The following is a 24,031-nucleotide window of genomic DNA, read 5'->3' on the forward strand; positions in this document are numbered from 1 at the left end:
CTGGTCTCATTGGACTTGAATGACAGATGAGTAACAAGGGATCAGAGAGGGCTTGTCTGCTGGAAAAATCTAATGAAGAGTGAGCAGGAGTGTGTGGGACCAGGGTGATCTCCTGCACCAGCAGTCCTGTGATCCTTCTGGGACAGATGGACAGCTTGAGAAGAGGAGACTGGTTTCCTTGAACTGTGCATTGTTGCACTGAGGATGATGAACACCACGGATATGGTGTGCTACCTTAACTACTTATTCAGTAATTGGGGGACTTTAGAGTTAGACTGCCATAGTGCTGAGGGCATGTTACATCATTATGTAATCTTATGGAATATGTCAATTTTGTTTTGATCAGCCCCAAGGGTGGCTGTTGACTGTTTGGACTATCTTGGACTTTTATGGACCTTTTGGAGAATTCTTGTTTTGGTTTCCTGAGCTTTCTTCTGCATTTCCTGTTTTATTTTGAAGCCTTGGCCCTTGTGTGACTGTTCTTAGTCCCCTTCCTGTCTTTGTCTTGTTTCCCGCCTTTGTTGATTGTCTGCCCCTCCCTAATGTGAATCACCTGTTGCCAATTTACACCAGTGTATGTAAGTCTCGTTGCCCCGCTGTCTCTTTGTCAGTTGGTCTGTTTCCTTGGCTGAGTCTATGTTCATTGCCTCTGTGTTTCTTGAGTTTTTCTCCCTTGTGGATGGTTTTCAGTTGCCTGACTTTACTGGTTTCCCAGCCGTGGACTCTATGCCAGTGATTCTGAGTTTAATGAAAAGTCATTATTGTTATCCATCTGTCAGGTGGGGGTCTGCATTTGGGTCCTCTCCCTCGTGTTCCTGGCAGCGGCCTTGTAACAAATTTGGATTATACAGTCGATTTGTGACATTAGGCCTAATGAATAAAACTGATTTGACTTGACTGTTGCCAAAACAAAGTCAAATTGTCTCTGAGATTGTGAAATGTAAAGGTCCACTGCATGTTCTCAGTGAAGCAAAGAACACTGGCAGAGGAAAAACAATAACTGAATTACTGACGTTTACATTCAGGTCATTATTCCCCAAGCTGCTGCATCCAATAATGTTGGACTCTTTTGATACAGCAGTCCTGTCACACAAGCTGTTCTGTGCCTACTGTGACAGAAGACAGCTGATGTGTTTTAACGTTATGAATAAATCAAGTTGTCTGCACTCTGACAGCCTGGATTAGTGACATGGAAACTTGGAAACTTGGTGTTGCAGGAGTTGATCCTCCTCTGACAGCTAAAAAATATGTGACTACCTTTGAGTGGCTTTCATTTTCAAGTAGGGACAGCTTAAAAAAAAGACAAAATAAATGTAAAATGTCTTACAAATGATAAGAAATTCAAAATGACACAACTTGTCTGGCAAACAAAAAATTAATAAAAAACAGAGATAAACATTAGTGTTACCTGGTGTTGATAGTCACAGAGCAATGAGATCATGTGTGATCAGCTGATATTACAGGTGATTAGTGAAGGCCACAGTAACTGTGGACCACACTAACTATCTATTAAATCTGTGTCCTGTGGGTGCAGAGAAAATGGATTGTCTTCTGAACAGATTAAAGTCACCTTATGGACCCACTAATCTCCAAAAGCCATTAGCGTGTCTACCTTCAGCAATATCTCCACCCGAGCTTTTCCATTAGGTTTACGTGCCATTTTATGTGAGATTTCCATCAAGAAGACACATGTGTCACTTTGTTTCCCAGAGCTATTTACTGTAAGAGCCCGTGCCTTTTAGCCGCCCCACACCAAGGACATTGTTAATCTCTAAACATCTGAGGAGATTTTTACTTCTGACACTACATTAAATGTTTCGGAGCATGTATCAATACTGTAAATTGATTTATTTAGTTTTAATTATCTTACTCTACCTGGGGAATGACAGAAAGAGCCTTTTGACTGAACAATATGATAGACGCTTTATATTAGATGTGGAACGCTGGAACGTGTTGATGAGTAATATTCTCACAAGGTTTCTGGTGATTGATATGGGATTTGAATGTATACATACAGGGAACAACTGGGTAGCAATGCAGATAAAATATCCCTCTGTTTATTGTTTATCTGGGCCGACACTGTTACCTCGGCAACAACCACTCTCCAAATAGCTGAAAATAAATTGCATAACTGTTTTCTCATTTCATTAGTCTTTCAGTGAGGAAGGCAAATGTGACCCATCCTGTACCTGTCTCGTGGCACTTGCAGAAGATATAAAACATTTTGTAAAACATTCAAAATGGTCGTTTTGGCGCTGCCTCCGGGTAAAAATGTAACAAGGTTGAAACATTTACACGCATTGCATGTTCAAGCCTGTTGAACTTGCAAAGTCTTGCACTTCATTGCAAAACACTCCACTACAAAACGTTTCTCAGGACCTGTCTCTCGGGCAGCTGTTGGGTGTTGTGCGCAGGAAAGTCCTGACTGGTGGTGCACTACTCAAGGATGCTCTGACCTCCAGACTTTTGAGTCAGCTGTCACACAGCATTGCAATAATGAGCTGTGTTGTCAAAGTTACTTGTGTGATATCTCAGCTGTCATTTCATCCCTGTTTATGAAGTCTACAGGCTGACTAAAACACTAAAATAATGCACTGGCTGTTTTTGTGTCTGTGTAAGGTAGGATTGCCTGCCTGTCAGCTTCAGAGAGACAGGAGGAGGTGGAGTAAATTTTGCACAACAGAAGGTGCTTAATTTTTAAATATGAACAGGAAATAAATAAGGACACGTCTCCATTAACTTGTAAATAACAGAAAAGAAAACATTTAATGACACGTACAAATAAACAACATTGTAAGGTTATTCTTTATCTGCCATTGCTCTTTTCTGTCGTTGAGATTTTGTTCACAGCTACCAAAGAGAGAACATTAAAAATCTATGTTTTTCCTTTCGCAAAGCTTCTATCTCAAGAACCTGGGTGTATGAGTGAGAGGAGAGTGTGTGAGAGGAGGAACTGGCACCTCTCATCACAGTTTCATGTATGCTTTTTTTCTGTGTGAAAGAAACAGAGCTTCCAGAGAGGCGCTATGATGAGAACGCTTGATTCCACTGAGTTAAAGAGACTCCTCTCTCTGTTGTTGTAAAACAGCCCTTTTGCAGTTCAGACTCAAGCTGATGGCTGTGTACTGCTGTCCACTTGTGTCTGTAGTCATGACTTTCAGTCATAGTAAGTAAATTAATTTATGTACCAGAGATGACATGACACTGAATTGTAATTCAACCACACTAACACTAGCCCCTCACCCGTGTTCACAAATGACAAAGGACATTTCTTAAACCCAGTCAGTACTTGGACAACAGCTATTTTCAAGTGCTACATTTGATATTAACATCTATTTAAATAACTCCCTGGAATGTGAAAGGTTTGCATAAATTGAGAATCCCATAGAGAATCAGCTCAGTCTGCAGCTCTCCGCTACTTTCATCTTTTTTCTTATCAGCTCATATGGTTCAATCCCAATGGCTGTATCCCTAATATAGAACTTTGGGAAGCTGCTCTGTCACATGCTCACAAAAAGCCATTGCGTGCCACCTTAACAGTGCAAAACAGTGGTGTTGCACTGTAAAAGTCCTGACTTGCAATATACATGTCATATTCTTTTCAGCAGGCGTTACCTGTTGTGAGTAACAGATGAAATCAGATTAAAGTGTCACCTGTATATTTCTTTATGTTGGTATTTATCATGAATAGCACTGACTTATCATTAATTACTCTCAGAAAATAGGCAGGAGATCTTGGGATTCCTTTTTTTGGTTTTCAGTGTTGTTATATGTGCTTACAGAATGTTTTTCACATCATGTGAATCAGTGAAGGCACCCATGTTATGCATGTGTCACTTTCATCACTTACGATTTGATTGGTGCCATTTAGACTTTCCAACTGATGCAAATTGAAAGCCTTCGAGGGGTGGGTGGCAGGGTGGGCACAGATTGGCTGTGACATGGCCACAGATGGGTCCCTGAGACATATGACGTAAAGAGCAGATATGATGGAGGACATGAATGAAGTGTATGGGAGAGACGATCATCAAAATTTAAACATCAGTTACACCCACTAGCACCAAGTACACCAGTACACCTGGCAAGAGTTCTAGCAGCTACAGCTGATGTCTTCTGTTGACCTAAATATCTAAACTGTTCTGCATAAGGGACATAACAGACAATGTGAGCTGCACATGTATGGTCACATAGTAATTTGTCACTTGCATTTTATCTATTTCAGGGAGTTATTTAAATAATATTTTGGTTACAGCTGAGCCTGGGCCTTATTTAGCAAATAAGGCCCAGGCTCGGGTTGTGGTGTGATCCTTTGAATATATAGAGAATAAATTAAAGAAATGCTGCTAACATCTGGGTCAAGACAGAAACGAAAGGTGACACTGTTGCTTTGACGTGTTTAAAACAACACTTGTAGCAACCAGAATCATGGAGATGACTAAACAGTTCTCTTGCACCACCTATTGGCCCATTGTCGAAAATACATATCACATACAGGATTTAAGCTCAAAAGGGAATAATGCTGACTCTTGCTAGTAAATCCTGCATTAATATACAGGTTAAAGTGCAGTATGTGTTTAATAAATTCTACATTCAAATTTAAACCTGCTAAAACCCTGTCATTTGATGATATTTCACCCTGTTCTGGTTTGGAGCGGTTCATGAAAGTGTGAGTCCTACATCAACAGCTACTACTTTTATAGTAATCAACAAGCAGAGGGACTTTTTGGTAAAATTTATTTTGCAAGTGTTTAAGTGATACATGTTTCCAGGGATTGTCTTAACAATGATGTCTTCCATCCTCCCCGATAAGTAGGGGGAGTAAATGAAAAGCAATTAACTTTTTACTTACTTTTCACACAGACTGTACAATATGTTGATATACTGTAGCACAAGGGATACAAATGTTTAACTTGAGTACCCTTGATTAGACCCAAACTTATTCCATCAATTATCAGAAAAAGACAAAAGGCATACTATCAGCACTAGTATTTATCAAGTCTCTTTGACTTTATACTTTCACTGTAGTTTCTTTTATCAAAGATGTATAATCTCTAAATTCATATTCAGAGATTTCAACACACACACACAGTGTTCATTTGCTCTCGTTTTCCTTCCTGTGTGCTTCGATTCTCCAGCCCTGAACACATCAACATCGTCATCAGTGGGTGCTGCTCTGGAGGAGCCAGCTTCAGGAGAGATATACAAATCATGCTCCAAGACATATGAAGGCATTTCATACAATCAAATATATTGATTAAAAACAGTCAGTGAAACTGGTGTTTTACATAATATCTGCAGAAGCAATCACAGGGACTAAGGCAGATAAAACAGAAATTATAATCATTGTAAAAGACCAGCTAAATTAAAAGAACAGCACTATGTGCAGCAAGACATGTTTGAGTGGCATGAGTCATCTAAATGAAAAAGCATTATTCCATAAGTGCCCCTCTTTGAGTGGCCCTTCCTGTTTTATTTTCAAAGACCTTTCTTTTGCTTAGAAAATGAAGAAACCAATGAAAAGGTATGTGGCAGTGAATAGACATGAACAAGAATACAAAAACTGGAGGGCCTTTCAGCTCAACCCTCATCTTTTGTGGTGTTATCCTCTAGATCCTCATCACTGTCTAAATCGCTGTGCAGCCTCTTGGCCATGGTATTTCTGCTTCTTTCCTCTTTAGTCCCCTTCTTTAGCTGGACTGGTAATGGTTTCACTGGATATGAAAAGAGAAATAAGGGTTACTCTACTGTAAATTGTATTTGTAATTTTCACACACAAGTTCCAGTTATCCCAACAACCAACAATACCAATAATGTTAAAGATTGACTCAGAGAAGTGTCCGTCCTCATATTCTTTTTGCTTTCATTAGATCGCCTCTCTCTTTCATCTCTCACCTGCTGATGGAACAAACTGGTCTTCAGCTCTGCCGCCATTATCACTGTGACTAGTGCTAACCGTCTCTTTCTGTTCCTCATCTGTGACAATTCTCTGTCTTGCGCTCTCGAAAACAGACTTAATGACAATTGAATCCTCGTAGATCTGCAGTAGTAGAGCAGAGACACATGCACAAACACACACGCAGATAATCAGTGTCACATCAAGAGCCAAACCCATTTATGACTACAATAATAGAATGGGCACTGTGAAAAATGATTTTGTTTCTTTGAAGTGGAAGAATTCCTCGGGGTTCACCTGAGATCCCTCCAGGTTATAAGTCTGAGCATTGTGACACAGGAGGAAAATATCCTTTTCCAAATCCCCCACACTTCTGTACTTGTGATTACGCACGCGTTCCTGTGAAGCAGAGGGTCAGTATCAAGCCTTAATGTGACCATCGCAATAAAGCTTTTAATAAACCGTTTAATAAGGTAGGGTATTCACATGAGGTAAAACAAAAACATGATCCCAAAACCCCAAAATACAAACCCAGGCAAGGCTGCACGCACACAACTCACAATAACTGAGTGTTCCATCTTTTAGGACATTTTAGGTAATATGTTTTGGACAAGAAACCACCTCAGTGTTATGTGGACACAAGTATTTCACTGGTAAGATGACTGGGATGAGAGTGAGTAGATGATCTTATCAATTTTTAATCTTTTGGAGAGCTATTCTTTAAGCCCTTTGATGTTCTACTGAATCCCAAACTCGAGTTTTCTGTAGTTAACAAAGCTTGTTACATGAAGACTTGCTTGGGATTCATGTCAGGTTTTATGATTTTTGGAGTCGAACCTGTTGATGGTGTCATTTAAATGTGTTGTCTGGTTAGCTGTTGATGATAGCTTTTTTGGGGGGGGGTTTGCGTGTCTTCATTCTAGCCATGCTAACTCTAGGGATGGCAATGTCGGTCGGGCCTCCGCTTTGGTCCAGACAGAAATTTCTCAGTAATCAGATGGATTACCATGAAATTTGGTACAAACATTCATGGTCCTCGGAGGATGAATCATAAGAACTTTGGAGACACACATTTTGCATGTATCTTATCTATTTGGCATCACACTGAACCCAAGCACTATTTATACCTTCTTCTCAATTACTATTTACTAAAAGAAATGTTTGAATACTTTTGAACACTTTTGTGTCTATTGACATATTACGTATCTGTGTGAGTCCCTTTATTTGATTTTATCTCAGTAGATAAGAAACAATAACATCTGCATGTGATTTCTGGTGATGCTCAGTGAAACGTACCCTGATCCTTCTGAAGTCCACAGGCTTTCGGATCAGCTCGTAGTACTCAGGTACCTCCTTCTTAGAGGGAAGCTGCACAAAGCCTTTGCTGATCTGTCGACCCAACCTGAAAGCACAGTGTGATACAGCACATAATCTCTTTTCATCAATAAACCACTGTTTAAATACATGACACGGTCCACAAGTTATTGAGCACCCTCACCCGTCCTTGTAGTTGATAACCATATCAACCAGTGTGTTCAGTGTTCTGGTGAGTTCAGGTGGATTTGGAGGCAGTTTCTCAGCTGGCGGGCGCCCTCGCTTCCTTTTGACCTTTTCGCCGGTCTCCTGCCCGGCCTGCAGCACTTTCTCTCCATGATGATCGCCTTTGCGCTTCTTCAGACTGATGTCCTCTTCCATGTCCCTCAGGGAACCGTTCTCTCCTGCCTCAGGCTGCAGGAAGAGGGAGCGATGGGTGGGGACATCTAACAAACTCAAACAAACTTATAAGGGTAGAGTAAGGCGGGTGAAACATTGCATGATAAAAACACGTGGTGTATATATTATAAAGACAAAGCCTGTAGCCTTCTCCCTTTGTTGATCAGTTCATACTTCATACAGTATTACAAGGACAATAACAATTGAGAAGGAGGGGGGGTAAGAAGAAATGTGACTGATTTCCATTCAAACTTCTTCTATTTCCTTTCTTTTCAAATGTTGCTTTGACTTTTATGTGACAGTCTGAAGAAACTCCTACACACTCCTATATGTTTTCAAAGACAGAAACCTGAAGCACTTGAGACAGCAAGCTATAGAGTAGAAGTCTGAAACCCTCAAATTAAAGCACTCACAGTCTCCATCTAATTAGCAGTACTGGCTGGAGTTTAAGCACTCAGAATTGCAGAGTATGGTTCTGTATTAAAATGAAAGAGGGTTTATTTGTTTATTACAATAGCATCTGAATTTGCATGGACTGGAGAAACCCAACTGCTGCGCTGTATCTGCAAATTTAGGACAGATTATTTTATCTGGAGGCTCTGATGTCAGATGATAATCGAGGGGAGGCAGATTTTTTTTTTTTTAAATTGCAGAATGGATATGAATACATTTGAAAAAAACAAGTTCTCCCAAAGCACAGTGTAAAAATGCTAATAATGCAATAAATATTAATCCATATTTTCCTCATTTGCACTTGCCTTCGTGCAAAAAAATGAGATGGAAACAAAATTTTAGGTGTGTGGTTTTCAACAGGGGTGCCTGCTGCATCCTGTGTTATCTTCAACCATTTCATCGCTCCTTTTCGAATATCTGCAGCAACCACAGTATTTTCCACAAAGGCAATTAGAGGCCAGAAACATGAGTATGCATGCAGCAAGAGCAGCTCTAGCAGCAGCAGCAACAGCAGCAGCAGCGGCAACCCGGCTGAGGAGAAGAGGGGGGAAATAGAGAAGGCATGCTCTCCAATCCAAACAGAATATTGATGCATCAATCATATACAGGCTCATACAGTACACACACAAGCATTCACATCATATAATAGAGCATGCACTTGTGAAGATGGATTTGTCAAGGACAAAGATAAAAGCATCCTGAAATATTACATTTTGCACAGACTGGTCAGAGGAGCTGTAACAGCAGCAGCGTGCAGAATAATCACAGAAAAACAATAACAACAATTATCAAGCCTTAAAAAAATAAATAATAAAAACAGGACTGATGATGGCAAACGTTGTGAACCAGTTAAAAAAAATATATATCAAAACGCATGCCTGCACTGCACTTCCCAAGCAAAAGACATGGCAGAAAAACTGAGTTAGAGGACACAACAACACAAGAGCGGCAACAATAGAAATCCTGCTCATCATCGCTCGGCTCAAATGCAGGCTTTGAAAGCCCCGCTACTCTCTCTAAGGGGCTGCAATCGTTCCAGCGGAATACTGGAGGGATAGAGGGTAATCCTCAAAGATGTATAACACAGCTGAGAGCTGCCTGATTGACTGTGTGTCTGTGTGAATGTGTGTATGTGTGTGTGTGTGAGTGGAAGGGTGTCAGTGTGTGCATATGATGCTCCATGCCTGTGCTATCTCCTAACAAGCCTGCCTCTTCCCTGACTAATCTGGCAAAGATTCTCTCTCATCTGTTACAACACACACCTACACACTCCCTCTCTCCCCCTGCTCTCACTCACACGCACATACACACACACACACACACACGGACGTACGCACACGCACACACATATACACACACACAGACACGTATAAACTCACAGAGACACTCGCTCTCTTTCCCTGGCGCGAGCGCACACACACACACACACACACACTCACACATACACATTCTCTCTCTCTCCCTCACACACACACACACACACACACGTTTTATCCATCTCTTCCTCTCTTCCCATGCGATGTAGCCTGGCTGAATCCTGAGCCTGCGAAGAAAGACATGGAGAAGGGTATTTACCTGACTGCAATCTGCAGGCTGGCTATCAGGATCGGCTGCAGCTGTGGGGGAGAGAATTAGCAAGCCAGCATAGCGGCGAGCTGCTAGTCTCTTCATCAGCTGATCACTCAGAAGCAGAGCCCAGAAGGGGGGAGAATAAAAGCGCTATGTTTTCATATACAAATCAATGGGCTGGGGGAAAATACAAATGCCATACCCATCTCCTGTCTGCAGCTCTCCGACGTCTTTTTCCTGACTCTGGAAGGCCCCGAGCTTGTCTCCCTCTGCATGTTTTTAATATCGACTGTTGCCAGACGGGTGTTTTTTTTTCTCTTCCTACCCTGCTGTTAAAGTTATCGAGTCCATTTTTATTTTTATTTTTATTATTATTTTTTTTTATTTCTGCAATGCATTTTAGAGGGAGCGTTCCATTTCATGTCAACTCATGCAGGGATCTTAGAAACATGAGTCCAGCCTGCAGCAACACGGACATTCATGGTTCATGGTGGGAGCACGTTTGCATGTGCAGCCCCAGAATTCCAGCAGGGTGATTAATGCATAAATATTGACTCAGATTACACTTAATCCCTCTGCCAAGACAGCAAAGGAAAATATTTCTGCAAACACTGAGCTGTAACAATTGCAGTAAAAACAGTGGACTTTTTCTAGTTTGGACTGATATTCATGCACATCTGGTTTCTGTAAATCAATTAGGGTGTGTTTTTTTCCAGCATGTTGTGCAAAATGCTGCTGGAAAACAGCACACAACTTTAGAACTCACACCGCAGGAAATTAAGGATACACAAGAAAACAGGACTGACACAGAAGATCCTGTTGCATGTTCTTCAAACAAGGTCAAACTTTTAATGATAGAACACCGTCCTTTTGGATAATGTAGAAACTTGGCAACTGTAGGAGCTGGGAGTCTGCCGGGACTAGAATTTAGTGGAAAACAGAGAGAAAATCATGATGCACATAAGTTCAGCAGGCAATCCACAGCAGTGCTTCCATGCCATGTAGTTAAGTCAGTCCTCTAGCTCCTGGCCAGGGCCATTTGTCATGCTTAATGTTTGCAGAGTGTACGTCTTACTCCTACAGCTTTGCTGTGGCTATAGACTGAGTTGCTTTTAGCAAACACTTTAAATATACTTGTATAAAAGACACTGACGCAAAGACACAAACTCTCAGTTTTAAAACTCCTGAAAACTTTCCTAGGGATATCTTATCTCTAACATTCAACATTATAACAGAGAGTTCAACACCAAAAAAATCAATCAGGGTTGGATTTTTTGGCCACTTGGGGGCAGCAGAAACAATTTGTGAACACGACACTGACATATTAACACCTTTTATTATCACCTTGTTAACAAACAGCTGCCTGTTTACAAATCCTGCACAAATGGAGCATTCATTTGGTGTTGTGTTTCTGTCCACCCGATGAATAAGTAAGTCCGATATTCACTCTGCTCTTAGCTGAGATGGGCAGTTAGCGTGGAGGGGGGCTTTAAAGCTTCTTTTTTTTTTTACTGAACAGCTGCCTGCTGTGACTGAAAACAAGATCGCAAGAGTGGTGAGACAGAAAACTAAAACAATGGGTTGAAAGAAGCTATAAAGCCCCATGGAGCTGGGTGGAACTGCAGAGTTAAGTTATAATTCTCTGTGGGTTATGAGCAACCCCTTTCACACAGAACATAATCATTTGATCCATGGTGGTTGTAAAAATATTGATTATAGCCACTTTAAATCAACATTTTCAGGGCTCCTTAATGACACTACGGGCTCTACATGTTTGGACCAAATGACCAAAGCACTTCTTACGCCACTGCAGTTGAGTGAGTTCATTCTGTGGCCTCTTCCACGCTAAGCCAAAACTTACACTCACAAGCCTCCCTCACACTGTGTTATCATGTCTTTTCCAAATGCCAAAACATCATTTACTCAGTCAGTATCACACTGCACCAAATTCCAGCAAATCATAAATCAACCAAAGTGATGATTCTTCAACTCTTTTTTTTTTTTTTTAAAACAATTTGACATCAACATGATTTCATCAACATCTGGTTTGTTGACAGAATGTGTGCTGTACTGAATTCTTGTATTAATATGTAACTTTCTGAAGGTTTCACAGCAGAGTTAAACTGGACTTTATTGTGAAGCCCTTTGTGAATTCAGTTTTAAGTCATGACATATTCAAAAATGTCACAAAAAGAGTCACATCAGCTTCACTGGGACAGGAAGACGCACTGTGTCGCACGCTGAAAAGAAGTACATATTTTGAAACGCGGAACATTAGATAACTATTAAACTGCAGTGCACTGCAAGTGGTCCAAAAGGCTGGGCCACTTGCAGACTTGCAATAATAAATCTTCAGCCAGCAAATTAATCATTAGCCAGTAGATGACATGAACATGCAACACACTGCAGTGCAAACGGGAGTACTGTGCACACTGAAACAGCACTATTTGTTGATGGCACGTCTTGGCTCAGCGGACGGGACGATTAATCTGCATGAAATTATGCCTGCTCATTTTCCTTGCATGCGAGCCTCATATGACATTAATCATTGTTTTAAAAAATGAAGAACAAATGGGGCGCTCCTTCTGTTCTGCTTTTGAAAGAGGCTTTTATGAAAAATCTACCATATTCCAAGTTGGTATAAGGTGTAGTGGAGATCCTGCTTAAGTAACAGGCCAATATGTGAAGTGAGTGGATCAGCAGTGAAACAGAGATATCATGTCGGTATTATGCTCTCAAGAACCACTTGCTCCAAACCGCTGTTACCATGGCAACAGCAAATTTTGATGGTGGACCTTGTATATCATTGTATTTTATTGCTGTTGCTGGGAAATGACTCAGAGTGCTCTCAGTCACACATGCACAAGCTCGCAGTAATGGGACACAGTGACACGCTGGGGTGAGTCGGGGGTGGGGGGGTGGTGGCAGGCCACTGTGAAGAATGACAGCATCATTTTGTACAGCTACCCTGTCTTTTTATGGAAGCTTTCCATCTTTCTTTCTGCACCAAAGCACCACTTTTAAGGGTGTTAAGAGGCAAAAAGGTATATCATGCAGGTAGATGCAGCAAACAAAATCACAAGGACAAGGACACTGGGACGAGACCCAGCGTGCCACTGCGTGTTTCACTGATGTCAAAAATATTTTTGTAATGTTATTGTCATTTTTGAAAAAAATGCATTTGATGTCAGATGATTAACTGAAAAATTAATTTCCAAAACTGAGCAATGTCTTATTCTGTGATTTCTTATAATTTAAAGCTTATGACATATTCATTCACCATCAGTGCTCTTATGTAAAATTTAACAACGACGGTCTCTCAGTTGCAGGGCCGATGCAGAATTGAATTATTGTTCCACATTCATTGCCAACATTGCCTCATAAACTCTCAGCCTGACCTGTAACAAGGCACAGGTTATTCTGATGTTTGATAGATGAATAGATGATTCATAGCTTATTCAAAGCTGAAATTCAGATTTAATTTGTGGTTTCAGAGATGGAGGCAGTCAAGAATCAGATCACAGAACCGGCTAACAATAAAGCAGTCTTTTATCAGACTTCTGAAAAGATGTTTAAGATTTCCTGTTTGTATGAAACAGTCGATGAAAGTTTACTAAAAAAAAAGCTGAACAAGTGGAGAACAGGACGAACACAGAGGACAATACCTGATGAGGTGGAGGAAATAGCGAGGTGAGAGTAATTTCTGTCTCAGAGGAGATCAGAGAGCTGGGTGTCAAGGGATGAATCAAACCAGTGACTGCCAGGCTGGAAACAGGGGGGAAGAAGTGTTGATGACCCAGTGAAGCTTCAGCAGGATTTTTTTTTCCAACTGGTTGTTGAACTAATAAGAGTAATGTTATAAACATTCATCCAAAAAAAAAAGCCCCGCGACGCTTTTACACACTCATCAGAGACTGTTTACCTTTTTTTGAGGTGTTTTTTGCTTCAGTTGATTTGTATCATCCAGCAGTAGAGAGGAACACAGAGAAAAAAAAAAACAAGAAAATCTATTTTGAGGTATCCCTGATCAGCACAGAAAAAAACACGAGCTTGTTTTTTCCATAAGTTTAATTGCCCTTCAGGAAATGAATAAAATAAATGTGTGACCCATGTCAAATGTCTAGTACCGTACCACATATTTCCTGTTAAGTTCAAAGACATTAACTAACACAATAGATTTTAAATTCAAAAATGTATAATTAAACATTATTTTAAATTCAACTGAAAGAAATGTTTAACAGTCAACACCTGATGCTGAAGAGAGCGTTGGAGTTGCTTTATTCACAGAGGAGAAAAGATTCAGCTGTCGAGCCTTCATCAGTGTCACAACTATGCATGATAATGTACATACCACTTAAAGGAGTAGTTCAAGATTTTTGGAAATACGTTTATTTGCTTTCTTGCAGAAAGTGAGAAGATCAATAGCACTCTTTCAATCTGTCTGTTAAACATGAATGAATGAATAAGCGTATTTCCCAAAGCGCTGAAACATTCCTTCACTCATAACTACATTAAATGTAGTAATAACATGCTTCTCTCGTGATTATTCTAGTAAAGCAGTACAGATACAGCAAAGTATACAAGTATCAACTTATAAATACAAATAAATCTTTTACATTACAATAAAAATATGGATATTCAAAGTTTCCATAGCCTTAACTTACTTTTCCACTGTTTGTAGGTATGTACTATTTATTTTATATTAATTTACATATTTATTCATACAGCTTGGTGTTTGATATCTCATTGTTTTTGTGCTCATAAAATATCACAATTATATTTTTAAAAAAGAGAATGAAAATGATTAAAGAAAATCTGAAGTGATGTATGTAATAAATGACTGCAGGATACAACATTATCTACACTGCATGTATTACCTGCTGCGTTATAATATAATAAACACTTTGCCTTGTTATACAAATTATATACTAGAACATAGGTCACTGGCGAATTATAATTATTAAAGAAAGAGGCCGACTAACTCAGTCAGAGAAAGGTTGAAACTGACACAGTAAAAAATTTTTGTTATTAGGGCTTTTATACTGAATCACCTCATAAATAAGATTAATGAAGAATCCATTCAGATTTTGGAGCATCATATTATTCACAAATATTTCTACCACCAGAGGAGGAGAGAGACTTTCCACCATGACGAGCAGCTGCCTGTTAAGACACACATGCACAATAATAAGTTAAAAACAACCACCTGAATATATAATTAGTTTAAGTGCTGTGAAAATGCTGACCCACATACCCCTGTCTGTCCTTTGGAGAAATTGGCATGAGCATAGAGAAGGACTGCAATGTCATTATGTCCTGCCTCCAGTGCGATGGACAGGGCCGTGCTTTCATCCTGCAAACACACAAAACCATACACATTATGAGAGGTTTTGCAGTTTGCTGTACGTTTACAGGTGGCAAAATCATACTGTACATATTTAATTATACAGAACTTTGTTCCCCTGACATATTTATTGGAAAGGCTTTTAAAAAAAATGTTTACTGTCTGCTTTCGTAATTCGATGTGTGAGATAAAGTTGTCATGTTTCAGTTTCTCAGCTTGAAGCCACCATGCTAACAGAAACTGCACGAAGTGCCAGCAATGAGTCACGTACGCTGTCGGTCAGGGTGGCATCACAGTCTGGTTGTGCCAGCAGCAGTTTAACGATGTCAGCATGGCCATGCTCGCTTGCACACATCAGCGCAGTGGAGCCCTCATCATCCTGGAGATTGACCTCTGCCCCCTGTGCCAGGAGTGCCTCCACCATGTCCATCCTGCCATGGCTCACGGCCAGCATCAGGGCTGTCTGACCGGCCTGGATGGCAAAGGGCAGGAGTCAAATGCAGGAAATAGGGTTAATGACGCTGAGTTTCAAACATTTCACATTCCAATTAACTGACCGCATAACCTCAGGTGATTTGTCTCTGTCAGTGGACAGGTGATCGGAACAAGCCAAAACATGAAATTTCTCCTCAGGCAAGAATACACTTCAACATATATCAGAAACAAAGTTTCCAATGATAAATTAATAACGAATGAATGAATATTTTATTGGGTATTTATGAATATTTAATCGGGTTTAAATGAAGGGGGTCTTCAAAGGGAAATTCCTCTGTAAATCTTTTCCCCAATTAGTAGCAAATTACCGAAGACTTCTGGGGAAATTATTAGAAAATTATGGACCTAGTTTGTTGACAGGCCCACAGCTTCTACTGACATTTCACTTTTGTTTTTTCTTCTCTTTCTTTCTTTCTCCTGTTTAATCACACAAATACACAGAGACATACACATTACATCCACTACCATCACCTGAAAACAGCCTGACTCACCTGGCTGGCCTTGGCATTGACGTCTCCTTTTGTGAAGAGCTGCTCCACAACCCTCATGTCCTCTGGAGTTTCCACAGCAGCAAGAGCAGCCAGCATGATGGGCGTGTAACCTGCTTTGTTCTGCTGATTGACGTTACACACCTCTGTGGTGATGGTGGTCAGTCAGCCCGAATAGAAAAGAAGAAAAAAGATGTTTGTCATTATTTATCTGAAGTTCTTGCAAACTCTTTCCTGCTCCACTGACTGTAGTTTAATAAGGTTAATACTGTACAAAAAAACCTGTCCTTTTCTAAGTAAAAATGTCAAATAAAATGCAGCTGCGTTAAAGGTCACTCATAAAAAAAATGTAGACTCATAGAAAACACGTCAATACTTTCAAAAGCCAAACTATAATTGCTCAGCAGCAATAATGCAAAGATTTTACCCATGTTCAAAGTATCTGCAAATAACTGTGGTGTTATTACTGCTGTGCAATGAAAAGTTCTCAAAAGCATGTACTTTGAAAGTGCTGACATTTTACATAGTTACTGAAACACTCAGTGCATAATGTAAAACTTCACACTACCTTGACACACTCTTTCAAACAGTGTGCATTTTTTTTGTTAACTTTCAAATACAGAAATGGTTTTGGATGAAAGAAAATAGCCTTCTCGATAGATTTCCGTGATACAAAGGATTCAAATTTTCACTTTTGCTGATTATATGTTTCTATTCTGCCTGGCCTTAGACCAACCAGAGAGAAAGAGAGTGAGACAGCCCTCAGAGGGGGAGAGAGAAAGAGAGAGAGAGAGAGAGAGAGAGAGAGAGAGAGAGAGAGAGAGAGAGAGGTAGGCCCCAGCGTTCTTCTGAAAGCTGTGGCAAGGCTTTCAGATAAAAGACAGAAAGTACATATCTCCTCCATTACACCTATTCAGTATTAGCCTGTTCCATTTATATTGATTGAAGTCTCTGAACTGACTGGCCCTGAATTATGTTTCTCAACATTTGTTCCCTTATGAACACCTTGTATGCACAGCTGGAGAAAAGACTTGCAACAGTGAAAGAGGATTTCTAAAGCACATCTTCATTTCAAATTTGAATAGTACAGAAACAGGCACGGCTGCAGAGCCTCTGAGGATCAATAAAGTATTTTAAAAACTACTTTAATGAGCAAAAACACAAACATGTGCCTTTTTTTTTAAAAGCGTGGTCTACTTTGTCATAAAAGCTTTGACAGTAAAAAAAACATCTCACTTGGGTGGTTATGCAAAAGTCAACAAAATTAATTCTATTTATTCTGTTGTTTTAAGAAGCCATGGTTTCATTTCAGCAGTATTTCTTTTAATTTGCTTTTGTATTGTGCAGTGATGTCAGATAATGAGTTCTACTGAACTACTGTTTGTTTTGCCCCCTAGTGGCTACTGGGAAGCACAGTAATGTCAACAGACACTTCCCTGAACCAGAGCATTCACTGGCCTCTGTGCTGTATTGCTTTTTTCGGGATGACTCACCTCTATAAAACTTTGTGTCCTTGCTTCTATCCCTGCTATGTAATTGTTGTTGTGTTCTATTCAAAACCACAGCTATTGTAGTAGTTTCTGAAATGCAGTGGGTTAAAAAGCACCAGCAGGATAAGTTTCCTGTAACCTTTTTTTTTTGTTTTTGTTTTCTGGTTATTCTAGAAATTGCAAACTGCAGAGAAATAAAATAAATTCTCACAGCGAGGAGGGACACAAAAAACATAAAAAGTAAGAACGCACAATTACCACTCCGTGCCCTGTCAGCGTTACTGTACCTGCATCAAGCAATTTCTTGACAATGCCAAAGTTGGAGTGAGACACACTGTAGTGCAGAGCTGTGTTTCCATTGCCGTCAGCCATGTTCGCTATGTGTTGCAGTACTGAGGGTGAAATGACCCGAAACGCTGACAAGTAGTCGTCCACAGTGGCAGGAGCAGCTGACTTGTGGCTGGACACAGAGAACCACTCTTGCTGTAGAGTTTGTAGACAGTCGTGCTGCAAGACACACAAGAATATAAAAAACTGAGGAATGTGTAGATAAATAAAAAAGTTTTTTTTTAATCTTTTTTTATCATGAATCCTCATAAATGCCTTGCAAGCTGCCATAATTCACAGTGCGCAGAGCAATTTTGACTTTGACTAGATAGGCACATGTTGTAATTACAGGGATGTGACTGAAAGCACACAGACAAAGAGCACAATAAAAAAAAATCTCCAAAACAACATCATAAAGAAAGAAGCTCAGGACTCAGTCATCATCTCATCAACAAAAACCTCATAGAATATTTAGTGTTTTCTTAGTATTTTAAGTTTCATTATGGAATCTATCCTGAATGTCCTTTTCAATGTACTTCTTCTATTGAACTTCCTGTCTCTGTATCTGTATATGAAATTATTGTGACAGTGAGGAGTCTCTATCACCAAGAAATATAATTGTTTTTATAGAAAATTACAGTCGACACATTTCTGTGCTTTTTGTGTCTAAGTCCGATGTCATTTCTTTCTAAATGACACACTTGAAGACGCCCTGCCCAGGCATCTCCCCACGCTCATTCAGTGGCATGCCATTAAATGTGCAGACACACACGTGTGTATATATAGACACACCTTCAATGTCTCTCACACTGAATATAGTGAACAAAACATACCAATTCCCTGCTGGATAAAGCTGCGTCATCACTCAGGTGGATCTTTAAGGCTTGACAAGAAGAAAAAATCTTTTCACTTAACTTACACCTAGAATAAACAGAATGCTACAGGTTACAGAGAGCAAGTGCAGACTTGAGAGGAAAACTTAACAGTTAGGCTGGCTTTAAAACTCTCTAGACTCCTACAGTACCTCTGCTGGTTGTGCGATTTTGCAGACCCTTTCGATCCCTTGTTGGAGCCACCTCTGCCCTTTCTTGCTTGCGTTCCATCTTGAGGAGCTTCTCTGAACTTTCTGTTTACTCTCTTTTCCACTTCCTCAGAGTTAACCTTCTCACTGCCAGAGAGCTCAGATGGCACGGGGTCCAGTCTAAGGGCAAAAAAATGAGAGTTAATTCACTGAAAATGTGCAAACATATCACCTCCAAGTGTTTAGCAGTAAAATATTAGTTTAGGTATTAGATGGTTACCCTGTGGCCACCCTCATAAACTTCATGCTCTTCCTGTTGCTGCTGCAGCCTTGGTCACCATTCTGCTTCTTCATCACAGACCGCAGTGCACCAGAATTGGCTGACCTCTCTAGAAACAACAATGGAGCAAATAACTCTGAATCTCTGCAGTCTGTTTTATGACTCGCAACACATATAAAATGACAGATTCAAACCCACCAGGTTAATCTTGACCGGACTTACTGAGTATATATTCCTGATTCTTAATACTTTCTTACCAATTTGAAGGCCTCTTTTTAAAGGAGAAAGTATTCTGACACCAGTTCCTCCAACGAAGCCGTTCAATTTTAGACTCTCCGCCACAAACTGCTATGTGGTATGAGATGCCTTCCAAAACCAGATATCATTCCAAACATTGCAAGTGTATCCCTCAGAAAGTCAATCTTGCCAAGCCAAAGGCAGCCACTTCCTCTAAACCTAACGCAAGTTTAAACTGGGCCTCAGGAGTGGTCTGGAGAAGGAATATTTTTAAACTAAACTACGTCCCACAGACAGTATTCTTATCCACCTAAAGTTTACTGTGTTTCTAATGAAGATGAACTTGGAACACAGTTGTTTGAGATCAGTGTATATTAACACATACGTGTTTACCTTGCAGAGCTGAGGATGCCTGTTGTTCTAACATCTGTATCATTCTTTTCACCTCAGATTCAGTACCACTCTGGTGGCAAATTCCTGGGTTTGCTCTGTCACACTTAGAAGAGTTGACTGAAATCTGAGACGGAGACTGAAACTCTCTGCTAGCTGTGGCAAAGAAAGAGGACGTTAGTGAAGTTTTTGAATCGTACCAACATGACATTACAGATATTGTTTACAGTATAGTATATTACATAATAACAATTAAACATTAAAGGTACCCAGTGGAGTTTTTGACCAATTGTGGCGCCGTGGCGCAATGTTTTGATGTGCAGGTGCCCGTTTTGTTTGGAAGCACATGGATCTCATACACAGGCTCTATTGTCGTGCTATTCCTCTGAAGAACAGTGACTGTAAGATGCCAAGAAACGTAGCGTTGAACCAGCAAAAGAAGGCAAAAAGACACGACTGGTAGCCAATTTAAACACCACCAGGTTCAAAAGGGTTTTTTTTTAATCAGCAACAATACATTAAACATATTTGTCAGGCCTCAGCAAATACACACAATGCTTTTTGATAAGTGTTTGCTCCTAAAAAAAACTCCACAGGGAACCTTTCAAACTAAATAAATCCCTACACTATTACCTGGTGGATGAGAATCTAAAGGATGGACTTCCGCTCCACCTTGTGCGGCAGCTTTAGTTTTGCAGGACAGCTTGGAGCTGTCATTTCCTTGACTGCTGTACTGCTCAGTGCAGTCCTCTGTGAGCAGGTCCCCATGCTCCCCAAGGAGCTTCTGCATCTTCTCTATATAATGGTTAAGCTCAGGGTCCCACTGGGACTGTGTAGACTGCTGCAGACTTTGGCCATGTGTACTGGATGAAACTGACAAATCCCGTATCCTCCCCTCCCCTACACCGATACTTCTTGTCTTGATGGGGTCAGGTAAGTGGGACGGTCCTGAGGCCATATTTCGAGTTTTCAGTCCAACCAGGAAATTCTCATTAATGTTTGTGAACCCAACCCCGGTGTCTCGGGTTACCTTGGTGACTGTCCCTGGTGTTAGTTTTAAGGCATTTTCTACCTGATTTGCAGTTCCTACACCAATTGTACGGGTCTCCGGGCTGAATTTGATGTCCCTGACCCTGTTCCCGACAGACACAGTCCTAGTAACAGTCTGAGCAGTGTTGGTGTGCTTGTCTTGGGTACTGAGGAGAGTGTTAGTGCTGGAGTCTGTGTTGAAGGCATGTCTGGTGTTAGTGAAGCGAGACACTGAGCTGGATACAGTGTTGGTACGCTGTGAAGCTGTCTGGGGTGATGCCATGATTCCCAGATCAACTCCTCTAACTGCATCTGTGGCCACACCTTGAGAAACCAGTTCCTTTGATTCACAGATGATCACATCAACAGAACAGTCCCCACAAGCCACTGAATGATACTTAGTCTTTGCCTTCTTAGACCCCAGACTCTCCACTGGTATTTCTGTGTTGGTTTCTGCATCACATAACTTTATCTCCGTCCCGACTCCTTGTGTGTTTGTAAAAACCTGAATCCCTACGCCCTTTTCCCTGGTTTCGACTAGCTCTCTGACCTGCCAGTGGCTCATGGGTACATCTGGTCCTGTGCAAACATCCTTCAGCTCAGGCCCACAACAAGATACTCCCACAGTCTTCACCTCTGTTGCCTCCCCAGTGCTGGTATCCTGGACATCAGTGTGATTACCCACACCCTGGCTTGTGGTGTGAGGCCTTGCTTCAGTACCTGTGCTCACAGTGGATGGCCTAGCAAGAGACGCTTTATCAGCTCGGTTCCTTGCTCCCGCAGCCTGAAGCTCCAGCTTCAGGCGGCTCATCTCTGTCTGGAGGGCTGATTCTTTCAATTCTGCTTCTAATTGAGAAATTCTCTCCTTCAGGGCACCAATTACTACTTGTTGGGCATCAAGCTCTGCTTCCCGTTCTGTGTAAATTCCAAGATGAACTTCAGACACCTCTGTTGCAATGGACCTTGTCTCTACCTGATCAGTGTACACATATTTGTCTTCTTTTGCAGGTTTAGACATGTTGGTACCTTTATCAATTCCAACTGCTACTGACTTGATAGCCTTGTCATGGCCTTTTCCATGCCATGCTTGCAAATTCCCGCCCTTGATGTTTCTTTCCAATGCCTGCATCTCTTCAGCCAGTTTCCTGAACTCCCTGAGGTCGGTGGGGTCAGTCCGCACTGTGCTCTTCAGTCCCTCCTCAGTATTCGCCTTGTTCTCAATATCAGATCTGTCCATACTATAAGCTCTCCTCCTGATCACGTCATTCATGTCCTCATTGTCACTCTGGTTCTTGAGCTGACAGACGAGTTGCCTCTTTTCCTCCTGCAGGACAGAGATTTTTACCTGGAGGATAGGGATAATTTTCACCTGCTCCTCCAGCTCCTTCAGCTTCTGCAGAGCTACCACCATCTGGTCACGGACGTGCTGCAGGTGCATGGGGCCGAGACTTGAAACGGGAGTGGTTCTACCAGAGCTCTGTGGGCTTAATCTCAGACACCCTGTGCTGCCTCTACTGCCCAGGGACGAGCTCAGGTGGATATGCATGTCACTCCCTGTGCCAGTAGGCTTGTTCCCATTGTTGTTCTGATTATATGCACCCAGGCCAGTGAAGGGGGAGAGTGACCCAGGAGAGCTTACTCCTCCGAAGCTGGCCAGTCGTCGACGAGGGTGGGGCTGAGGTGGAGGCTGACTGGTCGCCTCCTGCTCCAAGTGTTTGTGGGTGTCCATGATGGTTTTTTCCACCACGGGGCTTTGTCTTTGTAAAGCATGAGATCTTACAGCAGGCTGGGGCTTTGACTCAGTAAGCATCTGAGACACTGCTGAACCTTCATTCCTTGAGACCTTGCTGTCCAAGGACGAACCATGCGATGGAGGAAGAGGTGGTCGGCCTCTGGTTGTAGAAGACATGCCCAGTAGTCTTGAGTCATTGGTGCTAGATAATGACAAGGATTCTGCAGAATGCCACTGGCCGGATGAAATACCACTCTGTGTTTTTTCTGCATTATTGACGGCCACTCTGGGCCTCCTCTTAAGGCTTAGCCGCTTAATGGTGGTGCCCTTTTGGAAATTGTCCACAAATTGGAGGCTGTCCACGTCCGACTGATAACTGAAGTCAATCCCAAGGTAGTCAGGAACACAGACTTCAGAGCTTGGACCTTTTAGTGGAATAGCCATAGTTTATTACAGTTGTAGAGCAATAAATAGTCCAAATGCTGGGCTGGAAAGAGGGAAATCTAAAATACATACTATGTGGGAATGCCTCCAAATGTCCCTCTGATTGCATGTGATAAAAAAACAAGAAAATCTCATATACATTAAGCGTTTAAGTTTAGCTAACTATAAAAACTAGACATTAAATTTACAACACTGTTTATACTGAAAATCTGAAATCTTCTTAACTATTCACAACAACAAAAATATATACATACATGAAAAAACTACAATATGCTAAGGAGAATACAGTCTCTATGCTATTAACTTTCTACCCTGACAGTTTCTTTTTTCTTTCCTTACCTCGGTGTTATACGCTCATCAGCAACCATTTCTATTCGAGTCTAAAGCCTTTCTTCTGTCACCTCAAAATGTTTTTGACTATAATCTCTCTGAGCCTGTCTCACAAGAAGAGGAGGGACAGAGGAGGATTTACCAATCGTGTAGACACTCTGTTTTCAGTAGTCGCTTCGCTCCAAATGGTATGTCTCTCTACATAGACTGAACCCACTCTATAATTACTCTGCAACTCTCCCTCTAAATGCCCAACCATACTCTTGGCAGGGTTTCTCAACCACAGACAATCATGAAAGTATTTCAGCCAGTGAGTATACAAAAAGTAGCAGAGATTTGCCTTCTTTGCAATCTTAATATTATTTAAATTTGTTTAAATTCATTCACTTAAATTCATTTAAAACTGAAATAAACAAAGAGGCCGAATTCATTTTGTAAATTACACATACAGAGATGTGGAAAGTTTAAAAAAAAAGTATAAAATTCAAGAAATTATCATATTAATAGTAACAGTTACCTGACACATTCCTCAAGATGTAACTGCCTTGAGCCATGAATAAGGAATAATGGAGAAATCCCTTTACATCCAGTTAGAACTCTAAACAGATCTGGAAATAAAAGAAAAATGTTAACTATGCTTCACATCATAATTATTAGCTTTTACATGTAAGGTCCTACGGCATCACTCACTCAGTCTCTTTCTCTCTCACAGCCCAGGCTGAGCATGCTATAATAACTAACCTTACAATGCTTACATAAAGGAAATTCTATACCTGGCCATGACATCTTATAGTTA

At 40.9% G+C, this 24,031-nt stretch overlaps 2 protein-coding genes across 3 annotated transcripts; both read right to left on the reverse strand.

Annotated features, from left to right (window-relative positions):
* Nucleotides 1-4,772: 4,772 nt before the first annotated feature.
* Nucleotides 4,773-9,955, reverse strand: LOC121195655 (probable global transcription activator SNF2L2). 2 transcript variants are annotated; one of them, XM_041059256.1, is made up of 7 exons: nucleotides 9,831-9,955; nucleotides 9,547-9,602; nucleotides 7,392-7,621; nucleotides 7,190-7,295; nucleotides 6,191-6,292; nucleotides 5,893-6,037; nucleotides 4,773-5,711 (listed from the first exon to the last, which is right to left on the reverse strand). In XM_041059256.1, the coding sequence occupies exons 3-7, from the start codon at nucleotides 7,586-7,588 to the stop codon at nucleotides 5,578-5,580; spliced, it is 684 nt and encodes a 227-aa protein (XP_040915190.1). In that variant the 5' UTR covers nucleotides 7,589-7,621; nucleotides 9,547-9,602; nucleotides 9,831-9,955; the 3' UTR covers nucleotides 4,773-5,577. The 2 variants fall into 2 exon arrangements, with proteins under 2 accessions (XP_040915190.1, XP_040915191.1); XM_041059257.1 differs by lacking the exon at nucleotides 9,547-9,602 and having other exon boundaries at nucleotides 9,831-9,879.
* A 3,904-nt stretch (nucleotides 9,956-13,859) lies between these two features.
* kank1b (KN motif and ankyrin repeat domains 1b) lies at nucleotides 13,860-23,789 on the reverse strand. Its single transcript, XM_041059037.1, has 11 exons — nucleotides 23,753-23,789; nucleotides 20,334-22,886; nucleotides 19,704-19,856; nucleotides 19,074-19,182; nucleotides 18,797-18,973; nucleotides 18,606-18,693; nucleotides 17,733-17,952; nucleotides 15,959-16,101; nucleotides 15,244-15,444; nucleotides 14,883-14,981; nucleotides 13,860-14,791 (listed from the first exon to the last, which is right to left on the reverse strand). Exons 1-11 carry the CDS (start codon nucleotides 23,787-23,789, stop codon nucleotides 14,729-14,731), a joined length of 3,843 nt encoding a protein of 1,280 aa, XP_040914971.1. The 3' UTR covers nucleotides 13,860-14,728.
* Between the last annotated feature and the right edge of the window lie 242 nt (nucleotides 23,790-24,031).

The sequence above is a fragment of the Toxotes jaculatrix genome, chromosome 16, assembly GCF_017976425.1.
Source record: "Toxotes jaculatrix isolate fToxJac2 chromosome 16, fToxJac2.pri, whole genome shotgun sequence".
Taxonomy (NCBI): Eukaryota; Metazoa; Chordata; class Actinopteri; family Toxotidae; genus Toxotes; species Toxotes jaculatrix.